The following is a 23,577-nucleotide window of genomic DNA, read 5'->3' on the forward strand; positions in this document are numbered from 1 at the left end:
CGAAAGTAATGCCACCTTAAAAGATTAGATCGAAATCTCAATTATTGCATTAGATAAAGGCGGTCCTACTTATCAAACCCTAATTGAGAACTGCTTCAGCGCAGATACAGGCAGAGTGGTGATACCTACCCCCTACCCCGCATCTATCCCGTTCGAACTTACCATATGCTTTGGCACCCGTGATCTAAGAATTTAGCGGTTTAAATTTTGGTGTGATGTATTCTACGTGAAAGTCGTTCGAGATGTATGCTCTTTATGCCGATTGCTCAACGCACGTTTTCGATACATGCGTGTTTAATTGACAAACACAATGCCGCATAAAGTTCAACTGAAGACTGTGATCTTCACCTACTTTGAAAAGAAAGGTACGGATACGACGTAACGACCCATAAGGCGGTCAAATTAAAAAAAAAACGCCTTTTCGCAATAAATGTAACGGCAGAATACAAGTCGTTTGATTTTTATATTATAGTTAAATCAAATGTTGTTGCATTGTGCATGCTTAAGTTTTTCGAATACTAACCGTTTTAGGATACGATAGATCAGATGGGATTTCATAGTGTCTATTTTTGTTTAAACATGTTTCGTTTGCGTTTTTAAATTATAAATAATTCTCACGGGCATCTCGATCGTGTTTGTCTGCTATCAGTTCCGTCTTATTTGAATAAAAAAATGCACTTAATGTCGCAATCTGGTTTTGATTTCATTCCGAATTCGTGTTGAACAATCAGTTTTTAGATAGAAGGGGAAATCTTAAATACGATTTATGCGAGTTTAAATGTCATCTTTAAATTAATACGTGAATACGTACGTCGTGGCCTAACGGATAAGACGTCCGGTGCATTCATATCGAGCGATGCAACGGTGTTCGAATCCCGCAGGCGGGTACCAATTTTTCTAATGAAATATGTACTTAACAAATGTTCACGATTGGCTTCCACGGTGAAGGAATAACATCGTGTAATAAAAATGAAACCCGCAAAATTATGATTTGCGTAATTACTGGTGGTAGGACCTCTTGTGAGTCCGCGCGGGTGGGTACCACCACCCTGCCTATTTCTGCCGTGAAGCAGTAATGCGTTTCGGTTTGAAGGGTGGGGCAGCCCTTGTAACTATACTTGAGACCTTAGAACTTATATCTCAAGGTGGGTGGCGCATTTACGTTGTGGATGTCTATGGGCTCCAGTAACCACTTCACACCAGGTGGGCTGTGAGCTCGCACCCATCAAAGCAATAAAAAAAAAAAAAGAAGCAAAATGTATTAAAGTACAAAGTACTTTGTATGCTTTTTTTCGAAAATTGCGCGGATGGAGGAGTATAAAATTTCCCACACTTATAGAGAATATAGAGAAGGAGTGACCAATGCTAATATTTTTTTTTTAAATTATGCCTAAAATACATTAAATCAATAAATAAAACATTACACACACTACAATGTATTTGACGCACACACGCATTCATACTATTTATTTATTGTCAAACCTTTGTTGACGTCTGTGGTCAAATTGAGAATAGATTAAATATTGTTTGTCTTTATTAATATTTTTCTATAGTGTAGTCTTGGCGAAATTTGTGATTATAGAAATATAATAGTCTATGAAAATAGAATCATAATAGTGTACAAACTTACAATTTCAATGAATTATAGTCGAATTTCGACTATAATTCATTGAACGACTACTGCGGGACCACTAGTGCGAGTTTTAACGTCATTTAAGTAAATGGCTACACTTTGTGTTTCTTTGAATGTTATTATGCGCCGTGTTTTTAAACGGTTCCTAAATAAAATAAGAGATTCTCAATTCGACTGCATTTCATTTATGTACGTTTTTAACTGAAAAGATTTGACTTTGATCATAATTTTTATTTGAAAGCTGACCTTTCTCGTGTGGTCTCATTGAAATTTTATTAAAATCTGATCGGTGATTTTTTTAGTTATCCTTTAGAATGCCAATTTAATTAACTTCGAGTATATTGATGATATTCACATTTTATTTAAATGAAGTCGATTTTCTTCTTTGTTAATTTTTGTTTTACATTATTGTGTACGGATGACCGAGCTCACGGCCATCTAGTGTTGTGAGTACCGGAGTCACATATAGATATGACCGAATACTGCAACCCACCTTAAGACACGATATCGAGGTCTCGTATGTATTTTTTTTTTCTAACGAAGCTCATAGCCTTGAGATGCCATTTCAGTGTAACCCTAACATGTAGGTTTTTGAACCTTGATCCTTTGATGATTGAATCCCAAATTTTGATGGAATTATTTTACGATTGTGACTTAAGATTAATTAGAGCATATATTATACTGTCTAACTTACACTTTTTTGAAAGTATTAATTCTTTTTCAAATTAGGAATTATATTAGACATTCTTTTTTTTTTTACTTATGCTGATAGCCTTGAGAGGCTATATCAGCGTTACCTTAGGGTGTAGGTGAGCTCTTGGGGCTCAAACCTGACGACTTTGCTAACACTAACTCTAGCAAGAGCAGTGCTTCGCAGAATCTACCACCGGATCTGGAACGCGACCCACTGAGAAGATCCGGCGAGAAACTCAGTGGGCTGTGTCTGTGGGCTAATTTACTCGCCGAGCCCTTCATCGCAAGCGACGGATTCGACGGGAACGATGACCGGAACGAATGTAATGTTAAACGGAGACCCCTTCAACACGAATCGCGTGGCTGGTTCGGCAGAGTGGTGGTAGTTTACAGATATTATATTATTTTTTAAATGTGAACTAGATCCAGTGATCCCGATAAAATGCAATATAACTATTAAAAACTTAATTGACCCGTGCGAATTGCGGTCTCGATGAAAGATAGGCCTATTCGCCTGCTGTCTCTGCAAAGGTCCACGATATATGAATATAAAAAAAACTACAGGCGCCCTTCTACTTAGGGAACGAATAGCATTTTCTTTTCATGTTGCAGTAGTAGTATATTGTTGTATTGGCTTCAGATATTTAGACAAAGACTTTTGCTTTATAAAGCACAAGTCCGGCCTCGCGTGGAGTACTGCTCCCATCTCTGAGCCGGGGCTTCCAAATACCAGCTTCTTCCATTTGACTCCATACAAGAAGAGAGCCGTTCGAATCGTCGATAATCCCATTCTCACGGATCGTTTGGAACCTTTGGGTCTGCGGAGGGACTTCGGTTCCCTCTGTATTTTGTACCGTATGTTCCATGGGGAGTGCTCTGAGGAATTATTCGAGATGATACCGGCATCTCGCTTTTACCATCGCACCGCCCGCCACCGGAGTAGAGTTCATCCATACTACCTGGAGCCACTGCGGTCATCGACAGTTCGTTTCCAGAGGTCTTTTTGCCACGTACCATCCGGCTATGGAATGAGCTCCCCTCCACGGTGTTTCCTGAGCGCTATGACATGTCCTTCTTTAAAAGAGGCTTGTGGAGAGTATTAAGCGGTAGGCAGCGGCTTGGCTCTGCCCCTGGCATTGCTGATGCTCATGGGCGACGGTAACCACTCACCATCAGGTGGGCCGTATGCTCGTCTGCCTACAAGGGCAATGAAAAAAATAAAAAAAGATACAATTTTAAAATTGGTCTTAGTGTGAAATCCTTGCAAGAACCGAATAATAAGTGAACGCCGTCTCAACCCTTGAGATAAGACATACGAACTAGCCTTGTCTGATAATGTGGGAAGCGTTAGGATACTTGGATACCTAATCCTCGCGTGTTACTTCTGATCGGGGATTCAAAACCGTATATTTGTTAACTACCAATGATATATTACGCCGTGTTGTTAAATTTATGTTTAGTATTTAAATATATAATTGTGACACTTTATTATTATTGAATGCGAAAATATTGATCAAGGCAAATTAAACCGAATAATGAATAGGAAATTTGAATGACCTCGTGAACGCAGTCAAGTGTTCAATACAAAATGAATACCGTATCGAATATGTAACTAATGTTTTAAAGATAAAATGTAAATAAAAATACTTAATAATTTAGTATTGCTGTTGGTTCGTATGTTTCTCTGCGTATTTGTTTGTAGTATCTTCCAGCTTATTTTCTCTATGAAATAGTCAAGAAGGTTAATACAAAGAGACTTCAACTACATGAAGGTGGGTGACGCCTAATGCCGTCACCCGCAATGTTTTTTTGTTTATTGCTTAGATGGTTGGACGAGCTCACAGCCCACCTGGTGTTAAATGGTTACTGGAGCCCATAGACATCTACGACGTAAATGCGCCGCCCACCTTGAGATATAGTTCTAAGGTCTCAGTATAGTCACAACGGCTGCCCCACCCTTTAAACCGAAACGCATTACTGCTTCACGGCAGAAATAGGCGGGGCGGTGGTACCTACCCGTGCGGACTCACAAGAGGTCCTACCACCAGTAAAGTGTCTATATCAATATATATGTGTCTATATCAAAGTGTCTGTATAATTTTTATTAAATATTATTGTCAAATTATTGAACAAGGTTGGATGTGTTTTTTAGATCACTGGTTTGCAAAAGTGCTCGTCAAAAGATCGTTAACCGTTCATAATCACTTTGAGATTGAGATTCGTTTTATCTATTAATTTTTTTTCGATTATTGCAAAGCAAAATCACACGGCTTGCCGCCTCTTGATGAGAGCTCGTCGTGGCAGTGTCTAAGGAGACTGATAACATTAGTTATTAATAAACGAGTAAGAAATACTGGTGGTAGGACCTCTTGTGAGTCCGGGTGAATAGGTACCACCACCCCGCCTATTTCTGCCGTGAAGCAGTAATGCGTTTCAGTTTGAAGGGTGGGGCAGCCGTTGTAACTATACTTGAGACCTTAATCATGGGTGACCCATTTACGTTGTAGATGTCTATGGGCTCCAGTAACCACTTAACACCAGGTGGACTTCACAGCCCACACAGACGAGCTCACGCTCGTCTACCCATCTAAGCAATAAGAAAATAAAGAAAAAACGATCTAAATGTGTTTATTTTCATCTGTAAGTCGTTATAAAACTACAAAAAATTACGTTCTGTTGTAAATAAAGATTTTATTTTTTATAATAACCTGCTCTTACTCTGAAAACTGGGACATATTTATACGAACACCATTTCCTCGTTACATGTTTAGAATTAACGTAGACCATCAACGTGTCCAGAATCAAGATGACCGATAATTAGCTGGATAACAAAGGCATTACTTTTTTTTTAAAAGTCAAAAACCTTAATTACTTGATAAAGTTTACTGTTTTTAGAAAACTAGATGCATATTTTGCTTGACATTTAGTAGACTGTTATCTTTAATTGTTTTAATGTTAACGGTTTAGAATAGGCTTTTTTTTTCCTACCTAAGCTGGTAGCCTAGAGAGGCTATTCCAGCGTAACCATAACTAGTAGGTGAGCTCACGGGGCTCAAACCTGACGACGATGCTAACACGAACCCTAGCAAGAGTCGTGGTTCGCAGAATCTACCACCGGATCGGAAATGCGACCCACTGAGAAGATCCGGCGAGAAACTCAGTGGGCTGTGTCTGAGAGTTAATTTACTCGTCGAGCCCTTCGTCGCAAGCGACGGGTTCGACGAGAACGATGACCGGTGCTTGAAGTACCTAGAAGCACCGTTAGTGGATCGGGAGGATGTTCCATAATGCCAGCAAACTGTTTACGCGTGTAGCATAGTGAAGTCTTCGACATTGCGTACGCGGAATTTCTTAAAACGCGTTATCGCCATGCTATGTTTAAAAAAATGCTGTAAATATCGTTTTATGTTTCCGGTTTTGAGCAAGTGTTCCGTCTTAAAGGCACGCGTTGCCCACAGGAACAATATGTTTAGCCCATTGAGTTTCTCGCCGGATCTTCTCAGTGGGTCGCGTTTCCGATCCGCTGGTAGATTCTGCGAAGCACTGCTCTTGCTAGGGCCAGTGTTAGCAACACTCCGGCTTGAGCCCCGTGAGCTCACCTACTAGAAGGTTACGCTGAAATAGCCTCTCAAGACTATCAGCTTAAGTAGGAAAAAAAAAACTTGTAAGTTCGTTGCTGTACATTGTTCGTATGAAATCTTCTTTTTCGAAATGGTTAACTAATGCACAGTGAAGCTTATTAGTGCCTAAAGCTGCTTTCAGACCACGCTATACCATAATGCCATATAGTATAGCAGCGTATACTTAGCCAATAATATATAGTACAGTACAGTGTGAACGTGTCCATAACAATTTAGCGGTAGGCAGCGGCTTGGCTCTGCCCCTGGCATTGCTGAAGTCCATGAGCGACGGTAACCACTCACCATCAGGTGGGCCGTATGCTCGTCTGCCTACAAGGGCAATAAAAAACAAATAAAAAAAAAATCAATGGTGCGCGATATTGTTGTGGTATGAGCTATATATTATATTATAGCGGAGTCTGAAAGCAACTTACTATACTTGAGACCTTAGAACTTGTATCTCAAAGTGGGTGGCGCATTTACGTTGTGGATGTCTATGGGCTCCAGTAACCACTTAACACCACGTGGGATGTTAGCTCGTCCACCCATCTAAACAATAAAAAAAAAATTAAAAAAAAAACTTCATTGTAAAAGTAGATAGTGATAGAGCACAATTTTTATCACAGTTTGAAATCTCCCAAACACTATTGCGGTTTGAGGATTGGGCGAGGCCTATGTCCGACAGTAGACAACTCTGTGCTCAAGATGAATGATAATGATGATAATGAATTATTATGATTTTGAATTTGATATTCATATTCATATTCATTATGATAATGAAATATTTGATTTAAATAAAAAGTAATTATGAAGTCTTGCTTTGACGTCAGAATAGCGGAAAATTTCACGATTCAATTATGACGTGATCTTAGTTAGTATTTCGGAGTAACGGAAGTCCTTGCACACGTTCATATAAACAGCTTTAAACGTATTTTATTGCGTGTTATTTACTTTGTTTCTTTAACACAATCCTTTACGCTTTCAACACTTAAAAAAAGAATTATAAGAAATATTATATGTATTGAATGAAATTTACCGCGTGTAATATTCAGGGGCTGTAAAATTCCATAGCTCCAAAATATACGCAGATTGTACGAATCCTGACTCGATAACATTTCCAAATCGCTATCAGTACATAATTGTTTTGTAAACCGATCCTAATAATTCTCTCAATTCGACTACGTATTTTTTATTATATATTTTATTAAATTTCAACTCCATTGATGATATTCACATTTTGTTTTGTTAAAATTTTGTATTATGTAACCTCATTGTTAACGGCTACATTTACTTCAGTAAACATTCTCATGTGAACTCAAAAATAAATTCCAGATCCGTGCTTGTACATACTTCGGTTCGCATCGCAGTTGAAATTCGAAGACAAACAACACGAGGTCAGCATGACTGCACTCAGACTGGTTCAGCGAATGAAGAAGGACTCCATCCACTCGGGGAGAAGACCCTCCGGAATATGTGGAGCTGGTAAGCTTTGACATATCACCTAGCCTTTAATTTAAGTAAGCCTTTATTGCTGATACTAAACTATGATATTTACACATAGTAGCAAATTGTTTTAACTTTAATCTAATACATCGGGTTTCCCGGTTCAGTGATCATCGTGTCCTATGACACATAGACCTCTTCCAGCTGCTTCCATTCTTCTCTATTGTTAGCTTTTCTGGACCAAATTGTCCCTCCAATCATCTTTATATCATCTGTCCATCTTTTAGCTTGCCTACCTCTTTTTCTTTTTCCATCACGTGGCTGCCATTCTGTTATAATTTTAGTCCATTTCATTCTGCTTTCCCTTGTCATATGTCCTGTCCATCGTCATTTTAACTGTCTTATCTTCTTTAGTACATCTTCCACCTTTGTTGTACATCTAATGTCTGCTGCTCTTTTGCGGTCTTTTAGCGTCACGCCTAACATACTCCTTTCCATTCCCCTTTGACACGATCTTAGTTTTAAAAGATTTTTTTGAGTCAATGCCCATGTTTGGCACCCATATGTAAGACATGGCAAGATGCAAGAATTAAACACTGGCTGCTATAGGAAAGTGTTTGCTTTTAAATACCTCTTTAAGGGACCAGTATCGTTTCCAAGCACAGGCCACTCTGCTTTCTGTTTCTATGTCTGTCCGGTCTCTAAAAGACAGTAATTGTCCTAAGTATGTATAGTTTTTAACATATTCAATATCTTCATTGTCTACTTTTATGAATATTTATTTCTTCTCTGTTTGTCATTACTTTTGTTTTTGATCGATTTGTAGTAAGCCCAACTACTCTGCTTACCTCTGCTAGCTGTTGTAGCATCTGTTGAGTTGTCAGTTATTAGGACTAAGTCATGAGCGAATCTTAAGTGGCTAAGTTGTCTACTGTTGATATTAATGCCAAAATTGTCCCACTCAAGATCTCTGAATATGCTTTCCAAGACTGCCGAAAAAAGTTTTGGCGATAGAGGATCTCCTTGCCTCACACCTCTAGCTATTGGGAACTCTTCACCGGTTGATTCCAGTTTTATTTGCGCTGTGCTATTTGCGTATATATTTTTAACTATACGTATGTATTTTATTGGCACTCCCTGCTGGATTAGAGCTCTCCAAAGCGAATCGTGTTCTATAGAATCAAATGCTTTACTATAGTCCACAAATGCGATGTACAAGGCTTTACCGTATTCTTGACATTTTTCTATTAGCTGTTTGATGACATGAATGTGATCAGTAGTTGAAAACCCCGCTCTGAAACCAGCTTGTTCTATAGGTTGTTGTTCGTCCATTATTCCTGTTATTCTGTTCAATAACAATTTGGAGAACACTTTATAAATATTCGACATAAGGCTTATAGGCCTGTAGTTTTCTATAATGTTCCTATCCCCTTTTTTGTGTAATAGTATAATTGTGCTCTTGGTCCATACACTACATACACAAAACGGACATAACCTATAAATAATTTTAAGCCCACAAACAAAACATATTAATCACAGTTTTCACACACCGACTTCTCCTCATTATCAGAGGCTCAAGCATCAACATGATTACAGAATTACAGAAGACTCAAGAGTTTATAAACAAAACATATAAACGTCCTGGCGTAATAAAACACTTTTAGATACACAAAAAAGTATGGCTCTCAAATATATTAAGTGTATAATCTATGCGTATGGCCGCTTGCTGGGTCGCGGCCGCCGGCTCGTCTATCGGCATTCGACAATATCATAGCTTTGACAGTTGCGTTTGCGTGAAACGGAACACAGAAAAAATAATTATTTTAACTTAATGATAAAATCGTAATTCAATACGTTGTAAAATGTAATATAAGAATATAATTAGTTATTTAGTTATTTAAGTTAGTTATTTAACTGTACAAGATTTTGATATCATTTTTGTGATGATTGAGTCTAAAAACTCATGCATGAGTAATCTGTCTAAATAGAGAGAACGAAACGTCATGTCATGGCTTTAATACGGAAATGATGCGAACAATTGTTGATTTACTATAAGGCCCTTCGTACACAAGGCTACGCAAATCTTCGATACTCAACGATTTTAGTCTCCAAGCGACTACCGCCATACAAATCCATTGAGGTTCGTACACGAGTCGCGTCGCCGACATTCGTCCCGCGACTCGCGTCGTGTCAATCGCGCGCTACCTGCATGTCGTGATCTTCGCTACATAAGTCTCGGCGATTTCCAAGATGGCGGAGCAATTTTTTAATATTAAATTTGTGTCTGATATGGAAAAATATCCTTGTTTATATGTATAATTATAAATTAAAAGAATATTAAAAAAAGGAAATAACAGAAAAAGCTTTTCGTAGCCGTGAGAAAGGCCGTTAATATAACAGATTGGTATTTTTATAGTTTTCAAAATAGTCAGTACATAGTTTTGTAAAGAAAAAACACTTTTAGGCAGTATATTCTTTTTATTAAGCTTTTGTTTTAGGTATTTACACGAATTTTGTGTACATTTTATTATGATAGCCGATGTTGTAAGCCAGATTGCCGACGTTGTTGTTGTGATCTAGGATCGTTATCTAGCGTACCAGATATCCGTATCCACTAAACTATAAACAATACAACAAGTAATATCTGATGTTAAATTAATGGTATAATGACTAAATAGGCAACTCGCGTCTTGCGATTCATTGTCGTGTGTACGGACCGTGCGCTACTCGATACTCGCGACTTGATACTAATGTCGTTTACAACATTAGTATCGAAGATTTGCGTAGCCTTGTGTACGAAGAGCCAAAATCATAATTCCGGTCCTGTACAAAACATTTCTGTAGTGAAATTAATTGTAAAAAATAAGAAAACTATTTTGATTCTTATTATTCTGATTATTTTGATTCTGCAACATGCAACTTTGCTAGACGACTTCTGGTCATTCTCCTTTGGTGCATAACCGGCCTATCCATAGTTTCACCCATAGATAACAGATGGCTTTGTAAACATTATTTTTGCGCGTATTGTTTTTTTTGCCTACTCAAATTCATGAAAACTTAAACCTCATTACTCCACAAGAACTATGGTAAGCTTAGGCCACTTCTACGCTGACGGCCTCAAATATAAAACCAGTTGACAAACAGTAGGAGAGAACGGTACTTTACAGTTAAAAGCCTTTGCTTCTATGGTATTTGATCAGTGACGCGCTACCAAGCTCTGTGGAAACGTTTTGCCGCTAATTATATTTTCTGAGCGTACCTGCGGAAATTTGTTTACAATACAAATAATCCATCAAGGCGGGACAGGCGGAAAGACGTAAACAAACACACTCACACACTCAAACACAAGGAAATTAAAACATATTGAATAGCGTTGCCACTACGACGATCGGTCTCATGTCTTCCGCTGTCTTCATTCGAAGGTCACGTTAAATTTGATATTCGAATTTATTGAATAAACTGTTTATAGCGGTATAGCGTTTTTGAGCGACTGTCTCTTAAAGGACTGCAATGTTTTTAGAGTTCATGTCTTTGCATATACATATTTACTATTATTATACATATGTACATGTACAGTGGTGGTCATATAATTGGAAACACTGATAGATATGTTTTTTACAAACATTTGTACGTTAAAGTTATACTTTCTTTATTCATAAGAAGTGTCTATACAGTTCTATACTAAGTGTTTCTGTTCTATATCTGTATGTAGGTACATTTAACTTTTCAATGAGTATACAGGTTACTGGTGGTAGGACCTCTTGTGAGTCCGCACGGGTAGGTACCACCGCCCCGCCTATTTCTTCCGTGAAGCAGTAATACGTTTCGGTTTGAAGGGTGGGGCAGCCGTTGTAACTATACTGAGACCTTAGAACTTATATCTCAAGGTGTGTGGCGCATTTACGTTGTAAATGTCTATGGGTTCCAGTAACCACTTAACACCAGATAACAAGAAAAAAAAAGAAAAAAAAAAAGGTTTGGATGTATCGTTTATTGACACAATCCATATCCAATCGAAATACAAGCAAGGCAACAGTGTTTTTTTTTGTTTAATATTTAAATTATTAAGAATTTAAAAAGGTAGACATTACGAGCGTGCTTTGAAAAGCACTTATAATAATGTCGTCGTTTCTTATACTATAACAAATTAAGAATTATTTGCATTGTGCATATTTTCCTTCTCATTTGCTCTAATCTGTTTTTGATTACTTATCGAATGGTAAACCGTCGACGTCGCCCAAAGTACGTCATTACGGATCCTCCTGATCCATTAACGGTGCTCTTAGGCACCACAAGCACCGGTCACCGTCCTCGTCGAACGCATCGCTTGCGACGAAGGGCTCGACGAGCGAATTAGCCCATAGACACAGCCCACTGAGTTTCTTGCCGGATCTTCTCAGTGGGTCGCGTTTCCGATCCGGTGGTAGATTCTGCAAAGCACTGCTCTTGCTAGGGTCAGTGTTAGCAACTCTCCGGTTTGAGCTCCGTGAGCTCACCTACAAACGTTAGGGTGAAGCTGAAATAGCCTCTCAAGGCTATCAGCATAGGTAGGAGAGAAAAAAAAGATTACTAATGACGATTCAGTTCTTATGTCACGCGGAGCCCGTAAATGTAGGCTAATACGTATGGGTACCAATAGCGAGATATTTCCTATCCACCGCCAAGCAATCATGCGTTCCGTTTTGGTGGGTAAACCAATAAGCAATAAAAATAAAGAGGCACACACACTCGTTAAGTGTGGTTACAGTAAGGTCTTTCACCTGATCAGTCCAGCGCATGGGGATTCGTCCACGAGATCTCTTACCATTGACGAGAAGAAGAGAGAACATCGAGAAACTTGTTGCTCAGGGTAGGCCCTAGTTTCTTGATAGACATGAATAATAGCGACATCAAATTGTAAATTTCTTTTACAGCATTACTCATAGCAGCTCGACTGCACGAATTCTCACGCACCCCGTCCGATATCGTCCGTATAGTCAAAGTTCACGAGTCAACACTCCGCAAACGCATGTTCGAATTCGGAGACACCCCATCCAGCGCCCTGACCCTCGAAGAGTTCATGACCGTCGACCTAGAGGAGGAACAGGACCCACCGGCGTTCAGGGCGGCGCGGAAACGTGATAAAGAGAGGCTGCAAAAGGTAAACAAGCTAATTTTCGTAGCTGTTCGAGAAGGTTCCATTGGTAGTTAAGAGGTTAATGGAAACCACGAGAATGATGCCATCCACTTTGAAACAGGAAACCGCGCTTTCAATTTGTACAGGGGCTGTTCTACTGTTCAACCAGGAACGCATAACTGCTTTTCTACAGCAATAGATAGGGCGGTGGTGAATGGTTACCAGCTAGACCTAACCTGGTGTGTCATCAAAATATAAACTATTCTTCTTCAGCTAATGGAAGAAGAGGACGGAGAGAAGGAACTGACGGAATTGCAGAAAGAAATAGAAGCTCAAATAGAAAAGGATATGTCAAGAAGACGAAAAGTCTGTTCCGCTTCGTATACTAGTTCACCGGGACCCGTCTCCCAGGGTATGTGAAAACTAATATTTCTGAACAAAGAAATATCCCTATTGGCTAGAAATTAAATCCACATTATTAAATTTCCAAATGACATCAGCAACTGACCTGATACTTCCATGCTAAGTTTAAAGGTTTTATTGCTCCGCCTTATTATTGGTTTAAGGTTTCTATAATTAGTAGGTACATGTTATTCATGTAGATAAAAACGGCATTGCTTGTTTCTATTCCTTGCATTGGCGCGTTGAGTTGAATCTTAACGTATAATGCTAATAACTATCCTTAGTAACTATTAACATTGTTAGTTTTTTCATCAAACACCTGTCTGTTAAAGTCCGCAGTCGGGTATTATTAGCCCATATCCATACTAATACAAAAAAATCCAAAGCAACTATTTTACGTTCAAACCACTGAACCGATTTTTACGAAATAGTATGGAAATAGTTTCAGCCCTGGGTAAGTTAACTATATCTTTGTTCCCACCGCTGAGCACGGATCTCCGTCCCGCGACTCAAATGTTGTTCACTCCAACTAAGCAGTGGGCGGAAAGCTATTCCTAAAACAAAACTGACGCGCAACTCTTTAATAGTCACCTTGAAATCCATTTACCAATCCAGGACAGGTCATTCGGAACAGTAGACTAAAACCCTACCTACTCTGCTGAAGTACTAGAGGTTTCTTAGTTACCAGACCAAACGCACACCCACTGTAACATCGTTAGCACTAAAACCTGTCTTTCCTAACAGAAAATATAGGTTCGGAAGATGAAGACGCTACAAGGTTCGCTGCTGAAGAAACATTGGAGATAATTGACGAGATCACAAAGGATATAAGACCTAAAAACGAGGGACCGAAGGAAGAAAATAAACATGAGAAGATGAAACTCGAAAAGGGTCTAGGTAAAATGGTCTAGAAACGAACTCTATACGATATTGGACTTTATTGTATACCTAATGATAGGAATATGAAGAGTTTTTTTTTTATTGCTTAGATGGGTGGACGAGCTCACAGCCCACCTGGTGTTAAGTGGTTACTGGAGCCCATGGACATCTACAACGTAAATGCGCCACCCACCTTGAGATATAAAGTTCTAAGATCTCAGTATAGTTACAACGACTACCCCACCCTTCAAACCTCTTCATATTCCTGCACGGGTTGTGCTACCATGATCCATTTCAACCGCGTAATGTTAAGAATAACGATATAGCCGCTATCGCTATCTATGCAGTACGGTCTTCGGTCTAACATCAGAATATGAAAGAAGATTCATATTGCCGTTGTCTAAGGCTCCAGAAAACGTGACCAGCCTTTTTTTTTTGCTTAGATGGGTGGACGTGCTCAGAGCCCACCTGGTGTTAAGTGGTTACTGGAGCCCATGGATATCTACAACGTAAATGCGCCACCCACCTTGAGATATAAGCTCTAAGATCTCAGTATAGTTACAACGGCTGTCCCACCCTTTAAACCGAAACGCATTATTGCTTCACGGCAGAAATAGGCAGGGCGGTGGTACTTACCCGCCCGGACTCACAAGAGGTCCTACCACCAGTAAAAAGTCTGTTGTTATATCATTCAAAGTAATCCTTATGTTTTGTCCTGATTCAGGACCGGACTTAGCGGTCATAGGCCTCGGTCCGTCCGACGATAAGAACGCAGACAAGTTCGTCAAGCCTGAACCGAAGCAAACGTTTTGCAAGGACCTGCAGAACGCCGACGAACTGGTCATGAGTCAGAGAGACGAAGAGTACATCGATTCGTTGATCATGAGCGCCGATGAGGCTAAGCACAAAACTAAACTGTGGAACAAAGTCAACGCCGGCTATTTGAAAGAACAGAAAAGTGAGTACGTTCGAATACTTTTATTAGGTATACTAGAAAATTTGCCCGTGCTTCTGTGAGCTATTCACCAAAATAATCTATTATTACTATGTATCTATATAATAAAAAATTGACGTATCTGTATGTTATCCTTAGTCCATTCGTCCGATTGTGACTAAATTTAGTACACTTCCATCCATCTTCACTTCAGTCCACCAGTACACTTTCATCAATTTGTGTGTTTGCCTGATGCAGGAATGGAACCCACGACCCTCGACCCAGAAGTTATGTGCTCTAACTACTGCATATCCGAGTCAGTCGGACTATATTAGGTTTTAAACTGCCATAATGATCTAGAGCCGTGCAAGAATATCGGAAAAAAAAACTTGAGATGTGTCAAGGGACACCCGGATGGAACGAAGTTCCTTTCGATTAATTAGTGAAGTAATTGTATTTTTTTGTTTGTTTTTTAGTTATAATAATAATAAATAAAAAATTAACAAATATAATGAATGAGAGAGAGAGACAGAGCAAAAACTGTCGTTACAACTTTTGGTCTTAATTTTTTCCGTCTAGCCCCCTTTCGCAACGCGCGATAAGGAACTTCGTTCCAAAAACCATTAAAAAAAACCTTGATTTCCAGTCAAGCAAGAGATTAAGGCAAAAGAATTAGAAGAGAACAAAGACAAAAAGAAGAAAGTGAGAGGCTCATACAGAAAGAAGGTCGCCATTAACGCCGCGACCGCCGGTGAGGCTATAGAGAAGATGTTGGCCGAGAAGAAGATGAGCTCCAAGATCAATTACGACATCCTGAAGAGCCTCGACCAGTCGGGCGCTCCGATAGCACCGCCCTCTTCGAAACCTGACACGGAAGCTGCCGCCAGCCCCAGGTGAGTGACAGAGCAAGCCTCTGAAGCTGACTAATTAGACTTCAATATAATCGACAGCTATCGATCGAAGGAACGTTCTAGAATGCAAGCCTAATACAGATGCATACATAACTAGATGAACGTAGTTATTGAAAAGGTTAGCCATAGGCATTATCTGTTTTTTACGAGTACAAAAGGAGAATTTGTATGGTTTTGTCCTTTATACGCTGCAAATGTTTGGGAAACCAGGGATTGTTTCTGCCGTAGCACTATCAGCGTACGACAAGTGGCGCGCGACTAACTTTAAGAAATCTTTAGCTTTTCATACAGCGAAGCGACCCGGTTTTCACTATTTACTTTTAAATTTGAATTAAAAAACTTTTGCATTTAATCTCAACTGGAAAAGTTTTGGGGAGATATATTAATAAATATGCAAATAGGCTAGAGGGGACATTTTCCAACCATTTTTATTTTCGTTTTTTTTTTTCGTTTGCTACAAACGAACTAGAACGAGAATAGCAAATTTTGAAGTTCTATGTTCGCTTTTGGGTAGCATTTTTGTGAGGCGACGCACAGCACTATTATCTGAAATAGCCCCTTAAGATACCAGCGAACATGTAAGGAAAAAAAGGGCGTCATTAAACCGTTTGCGACGCCAGAAGTTTCAGGATTCACATGGAAACTGCTACGTTCTGGCAGTCAATAATTTAAAAACGACCCATTTGTGCACAGAAAAACCAAAGGAATTCTACAAGAAGTTTTTTTCTTGGCTGTAACTTCTAGCCGGTATTGTTTTGGAACAGTCGCCATGAAAGCATATTACCACTTATCGAACACCTATATTTCGGGTTATCTATTTAATGATTCTCAATCGTTCATAATCAGTTGTTGTGACTAACTGCTCTCGCGGATGTCCTGGAATAGAACTTTATAAAAAAAAAACACTTTATTACAAGCAAAAATAGCATAATTGTAATGACTTATTCATCAACAGAGGTCCACCGACGCCGGCTGCTCCTGGGACGACGGTGGTTCCAGAATCTCCGATACCCCGGAAACGGAAGAAGAAGGCGCGACCCGCCCCCCTCACGCCCGCGACCCCCTCCAAGCCGCCCACGCCCGCCACTCCCGCCCCGCCGACACCACAAACTCCTGTACACGGTATGTACTAAAATACTACGCAATGTGGGGACGTCGTTATCAAGTAGTCAAGACAATTTTATATAGTTCAACCGGTCATATTGTCCTATCTAGGTTCATAGTATGGCTCGTGATTGCCAACATCCTGCCTATTTCTATCGTAAATCAACAACGCACTTGATGGGTGTCTCAGTTATCGCACTGACTAATTTCCAGTTTAAATTTGTCAGTGCAGTTATTAGCTAGCTAACCTATTATACTGACAAATTTAATCTGTAGTTGGATTATACTGACAAATGTAATCGGTGACTTTTTGGCAGGAACGCGAGGAGTGAAGTTGTGTGATTTGTTTTATTTTGTCTATTTAGTGTTTCTTCGGGTTTAAATGTGTAATAATGGTGGTTTATTAACTGTTTAATATCTGTGAAAGTGCACAAATATGGGAACATGAAACAAAGCCGCTGGACGTAACTTCTCGGGATCCTCCAAAAAGTCCACTGAAAAAATCTTAGTAAATGACCACCATTTTACTGAGATTATATTTCCTCCCATATCATCTCTTTTCATTTCATTTAATTTCATCCCAGTTGATTAATGTCTCAAATTAATCATCTTCATTTCATTTCACTCCATAATATCATTTTTCATAAAAATATGAATATAAATTAAAATAAGACATGACTTAAAGGTCTCAGTAACCAGGTCATAAAATCACTTAAAAAAAAAAGAAATTTAAGTTGTAGCGTCATTATAATAACAAATTTAGAGTGCTGCTTCATTATACAAATTATTAAACACAGATATCATAGACGACGACGAAGACGATCAAGATCCAGAACCGGAACCGGAAGCCGAAGAGCTATCGCTAGCCGCCATTTTACAGAATGGACAAGAAGAAGATTATTATGATTATGAAGAATATTAACATAGGTATATTTATATATCTGTGTGTAGCATTAGTTAAATTCGATCTGTTAATATTAGCAAATTTAGCTGTTGCATCTCTTGATACTGCCAAGCTATTAACAGCAACTCAACAGATAGATTGTTTACTTTAGCTGGTAGGACGGAGACGGTGAGATGTGAAACAGACTCATATACCTACCAACTAGACAGGTAGGTAGGACAGGACTATGTAAGGGAAATATTAACTGTTAGGGTCCTTGATACGATACCTTTTTTTTACGACCTATGTAATTAAATTTCCTAACGTATGGGTCAACGGACTCGTATAACGCGACGAACTACCTTTGGCTTACATTGCGTGCTCACGATTCACAATGTTCTATTTATTTATTTACTCAATAGATGTACATAAAATAATAATGATCATGAAAAAAGACTGAGGTAAAATAAAATTTGTTTGCGCATTGAAGCCTGTAATGCGATGCGAAATAAAATGTACGCCACACCAAAATAGAAGTATGGGAACAATTAACAACAATTAAAAATAAAGTACTAAATTGAATCTTGTTAAAAATAAAATATATAGAACAATAACACAGCTACACTTGAACCCTATTTAGAATTTATTAAAAAAAACAGATTGCTTTAAGTTTACGGAATGAAGAAAACAAAGTAAATACACAAAAACCTATTTCACTTAACCGAAATTCTGATATTACCCAACAGAGAGCTAAGCAATGCACCATGAAAGTTACATCTAATTTTAATATCATTATCACTGTATCTTTGAGAACGTTTTTATAACATCCCTCCTAGATACATACGTACGTGTAAAGATATCATGTATTATTTATGATTAGTTTTAGTTTAACTTGTGTAATTAACATTGTTTTATAGCTTACTTATTAATTTTAAATATTTATTTTGCAATCTAATATGTAGCTATCGTAGTATAAGTGGGCAGTTTAAAAAATTTAAAATCATATTGAAGAGATTTTAAGATGATCATATTTTATGACAAACAATAGAAAAGGATGGACGTATCGTTTTATGACGTTGCCGCTATGTGAAGCGGGCGTGTGAGAGAGATGGCAAATTGATTCCTCTAATCACCTACTAATACGTCTTAATACTGGTGGTAGGACCTCTTGTGAGTCCGCACGGGTAGGCATCACCACCCCGCCTATCTCTACCGTGAAGCAGTAACGCGTTTCGGTTTGAAGGGCGGGGCAACCGTTGTAACTATACTAAGACCTTAGGCCTTATATCTCAAGGTGGGTGGCGCATTTCGCAGATGTCTATGGGCTCTAGTAACCACTTAACACCAGGTGGGCTGTGAGCTCGTCCACCCATCTAAGCAATAAAAAAAAATGTGTGCGTGTACTAGTGTACACACGTAAGAAGTGAAACTTCTTTATGGCCTTATTTTTCGAAAAATGATCTACATGCAACTTTCTAGAAATTGGTTAAATAAAGTTAAATTAGATAAAGTTTAAACAAAAGGATTTTATTATCATAGACATGAATACAAAAAAGTTAAATTAGATAAAGTTTAAACAAAAGGATTTTATTATCATAGACATGAATACAAAAAAGATGGCGCGTAACGGAAAAATGTGACGCGTAACCGAAAAATGTGACGGTAAATTTTTTTCCAACGCCGATAAGGAAGTTTCACTTCAATAAATTAAGAAAAATAATCAAAGATGATATTTTAATGGTTTTTTTTTTAATTTTTTTTTGTATATCTTCTATAATCTTTGATTATTTTTCTTTATACGATTGCAACGCCTTATTCAAGTTATTTGTGATTCTGACTACTTTACACGGAATTTCAAGTTTAATTCTCCGTCGGAATCAGAAACTTATCAAGAACTCTTGTTTCAAGTTGGGTGGTGGCAGTTACGTTGTTAATGTCTGTGGTGAATCCTATGACCACCTAACGTCAGGCTTAGCTCGTCCATCTATTTATTTAATTAAAAAAAAAACTGTACAGTAATTACTTGTTCTTGATTCACAATTTTTTTCTCCTTTAGGATATCCATAGGATAATAGTTTAGGGATGTACAATTAAGGTTTTTTTAAAGCAATTACTTGTATGTTTTATTCCTAATTAGATAATTAAAAAGGACTAAGATGATTTGAGATAATTAGAAAAAATCCTTAAATGGCATGTGCTGTTGTATATGAGAAAATGTATATAAGTAATTCAACATAAAAACGTAGACTGTCTCTATTAGGTAAGTCAGTGTGGTGATTAGCGTGTGTCAACGTACAGAAAAATAGACGACACTCGACTTATGATAATCAAGGTGCAAAGAAATCCAAGCCGCAATGGCATTGAAACAATATTCTGAATAAAACAATAAAATATAGTATTTTAATTTACTTTTAAAAAAAGTTCTGGTTATACGAATCAGATATATAACGCGAGAACATTTGTCAGATACCCTGCGTTGTGTCGGAACCATAGATTCCGCGCATTGGTTCATTTTTATTTGTATTACATTGCGTGTAAAAATATTCGTTGTAAAATTTTCGTATATATATTTTTAAAGGGCTGTATCAGGACTGACAAACATCTTTTGTCTTTGTTTCCGAGAACGGCTTCAATGAAAACTGTATATTAATATAATATATTTAAATTAAAATTAGATTACATTTTTCCAGGTAAGTTGACGCGATTTTAAATGTAAATAATATTCAAGTTCATATTCGTACTTAAGGCAATAATTTTGCCTTCAACGACGAAACTTCGTTAGGTATTAATTTTATCATGTATTATGTTGCAGGCAACTATTAAGTGAAATAATCTAGCGTTCTAAAAATATTTATTGTACTTACGTACGTATTTTACACGTTGTGAAATAAATAAGTTGTTTATATTTAATCGTAGAACTGTTGTCGATAAAATGTATTTTATAGAAAAATAAACTATCTCTGTCAATGTGTAATTGAATTAGTGGCAATATATCAAATCATTAATATAATGTGAAAACATATTAAGTTTTTTTTGCGTACCGCCATTTTACAGTAAAATCGTTCTTGCTTTTAACCCGACCTTAAGAGTTATTTTGATTCACTCTAGGACGCTAGTAGTACTAATGTCAGCAACAACCATAACACAGGAGACTGTACTCTTCGTAAAGTTCGATGAGACACTTAGCCCATAACACCTACCCGCGGAGTTTGGTATTTCGGATCCCATAACCTATTAGGCCTCGTTAGGGAGCGCTTAGGCAGTAGTGAAAGTGGTTAATAAACTCTCCCCTCTCGGCTGTGTTCTCCGTCCGTCTTATTGAGTCTGGTATAGCCTCCAGCAGCTCCTCCGTCTTAAAACGGTAAAACGCTTTCTGGGATGACATAGTTGACAAATTGGATTTCTAACCGAAGTTTTTAGCTACTAGTTGCGTACACAGGCATAACAATATGTCTACTAAGCGTCTAGTAACTACCGTCGTCCATATTATATACTAGCCACATCGATATATTACCACTAGATAACGCATCACATACAAAAACCAAACACAAAAATGGCATCGACTAACTGATCTGACTACACCATCAAGTGGAGAAAAACGATGTATAATATAATAATTGTAACCTAAACTATGCCTTTTCCCCAAGCAATAAAGTGCAGTTTAGATTATTTTAACATTCACTTACATTCTTACGCCATGAATGACAGAAAAAGATAGTTTTTTACAATAACTTTTATTCCAAATTTAACCTTATCTCCTTAAAAATAAAGCAAAAATTTACACGCATAGCATTTTACTTACGCCCTTTTAAACTTACGATATTAAGACTTTACTGCTCCGAACAGAGTATTACGGAGTCGCACTTTATACTTTTTTTGTAAGAATATTTTGAGTAATTTTTTTATTTTTTTTTATTTTTAATTCATATTCATTCAATTTTTTCAATTTAATTCCATATGATTAACAACAAATATTGTATAACTATAGATAATTATACCTGAGTTAGCTATATTGTACCTTGCACATCGGTGGGGAAAATGGATAAGAGCTTTTTAAATCACAACAACATAATCCCCATCAAATTGTTTTATTTATTAAATACATGTCAGATTCGGTAAAATGGTCTGCACAAACCACACTGGAGCAATTAGGTTTGAAATAATTGTTGCTTCTTTTTTCTTTTATTACTCTGTTATTAAATCTGTAAAAATGTAAAAACAAATTCCAGTTTACAGATTTCACTTCGCCGTCCATTGTACAGACGTCTGTTGCATTCGTATCTGATCTAGCGATACACGGGGTGTTCGAATCCCAGGCGGGTACCAATTTTTCTAATGAAATACGTACTTAACAAATGTTCACAATTGACTTCCACGGTGAACGAATAACATCGTGTAATAAAAATCAAACCCGCAAAATAATTTGCGTAATTACTGGTTGTAGGACCTCTTGTGGGTCCGCACGAGTAGGTACCACCACCCCACCTATTTCTGCCGTGAAGCAGTAATGCGTTTCGGTTTGAAGGGTGGGGCAGCCGTTGTAACTATACTTGAGACCTTAGAAGTTATATCTCAAGGTGGGTGGCGCAAATGCGCAAATGGCAGCGTAAATACGCTGTAGATGTCTATGGGCTCCAGTATAACCACTTAACTCCAGGTGGGCTGTGAGCTCGTCCACCCATCTAAGCAATAAAAAATAAAAAATTATGTGACTCCACTACACTTGTTCTGAAATAGCCCTATTTCATCCTTGTCTTGCATGTAACCGTTATTATGTGTGCGAAAGAAATAACTGCGAAGCAAAATAATAGGATTTAATTTCTTGAAGTACTAATTTGGTAAGAATAACTGATTTATTTCAAATATTTATCATTTTAATAAAAATTATAAAACGTTAATAAAAATTATAAAACTTACCAAAAATACTAAATTTCATGTTGTTTTCTCTTTATAAGCGTGTTTTTTACATCTTTTTACAGCGCATTTTAGGATCGTTCCATTCGACGGTCGGCGTGACACTGACGGCAAAACAGTGCTTAATATGAATCTAAGCACTGTTTTGTTTGGTTACTTTTGACGCCTTTACGCGGGATCTAGTGGTAATATATCGATGACTAGCCATTACAAAATATAGAGGGTAGTTTTTTTTTTTTTAAGATTGCTCTTTTAATTGGTTCTACTTAATTGAAGAACGAGCTCAGACCCTTTTTAATATTTAGTCCTCAAAGGAGCTGGCTTTTGCTTGTTGCAGGATAGGATGCGCACTAGTAGCTACTATCGTCCTGCCTATTTCAGTCGCGAAGCCCTCATTTGTTAAGATTTTAAGGATGATTATACAATTCAATTGAGTTGACGATCTGACATCACAAGGTGTGGCGGCATTTAAGCCTGTCATAACTATGGTACTATGCAAATATGGTGTTTAATTAATATTAAAATCCGGTCTCAATGTTTTTTTTATTTGTTTACTAAATAAATTTTGGTTTTTCCGATGTTTGCCGATTCGAATTTCCTTCAGCTACAATTCTCATTACGCTGCGAGCTGACACTCCTGTAGCCTCTGCTACTTACTAATTTATTTATGTTCATATATTATCATATTTGTGTTCAATACTTTCTTTGTCTTGTCACCCTTTCGTCTGAGAAAAAACTGTGCACATTGTAAATTAAATTTTTCACTAGTCGTGTAATTGTGGTGTGGTGGACCCATCTTGGGATATTTTATCTCGTGTATGTTTGGAATAAACTGGTGAGAACAACTTAATCGTCTAACCGTCGCGGTGGTCGACTCTTAGATTATACACTTAAGGTCGACGGCAGACTGAGTTAGCTTGACGTTTGTCTACCTCCCCGGCCCTGCCGCTCACATACCACAGGCGGCTTCAGCGCACCTATACTAAACTAATATTGGGCCGTTTTCCAATTACAGCACAAGAGCGCATTATGCGGCATAATGCTC

The 23,577-nt window shown here is 37.9% G+C and overlaps 1 protein-coding gene across 2 annotated transcripts in view; it reads left to right on the forward strand.

Moving 5' to 3' along the window:
- The window catches only part of Brf (TFIIB-related factor), a 56,246-nt gene extending 35,610 nt beyond the window's left edge, over nucleotides 1-20,636 (forward strand). Inside the window, exons 6-13 of one of the 2 annotated variants that reach the window (XM_021346682.3) lie at nucleotides 7,279-7,428; nucleotides 12,303-12,529; nucleotides 12,779-12,917; nucleotides 13,652-13,804; nucleotides 14,511-14,744; nucleotides 15,367-15,613; nucleotides 16,587-16,753; nucleotides 17,533-20,636. In XM_021346682.3, coding sequence (XP_021202357.1) covers nucleotides 7,279-7,428; nucleotides 12,303-12,529; nucleotides 12,779-12,917; nucleotides 13,652-13,804; nucleotides 14,511-14,744; nucleotides 15,367-15,613; nucleotides 16,587-16,753; nucleotides 17,533-17,657 — 1,442 coding nt within the window. In that variant the 3' untranslated portion in view covers nucleotides 17,658-20,636. 2 annotated transcript variants of the gene reach the window in all.
- Nucleotides 20,637-23,577: the final 2,941 nt, after the last annotated feature.

This window comes from Bombyx mori, chromosome 25 (genome assembly GCF_030269925.1).
Source record: "Bombyx mori chromosome 25, ASM3026992v2".
In the NCBI taxonomy this organism is placed as follows: Eukaryota; Metazoa; Arthropoda; class Insecta; order Lepidoptera; family Bombycidae; genus Bombyx; species Bombyx mori.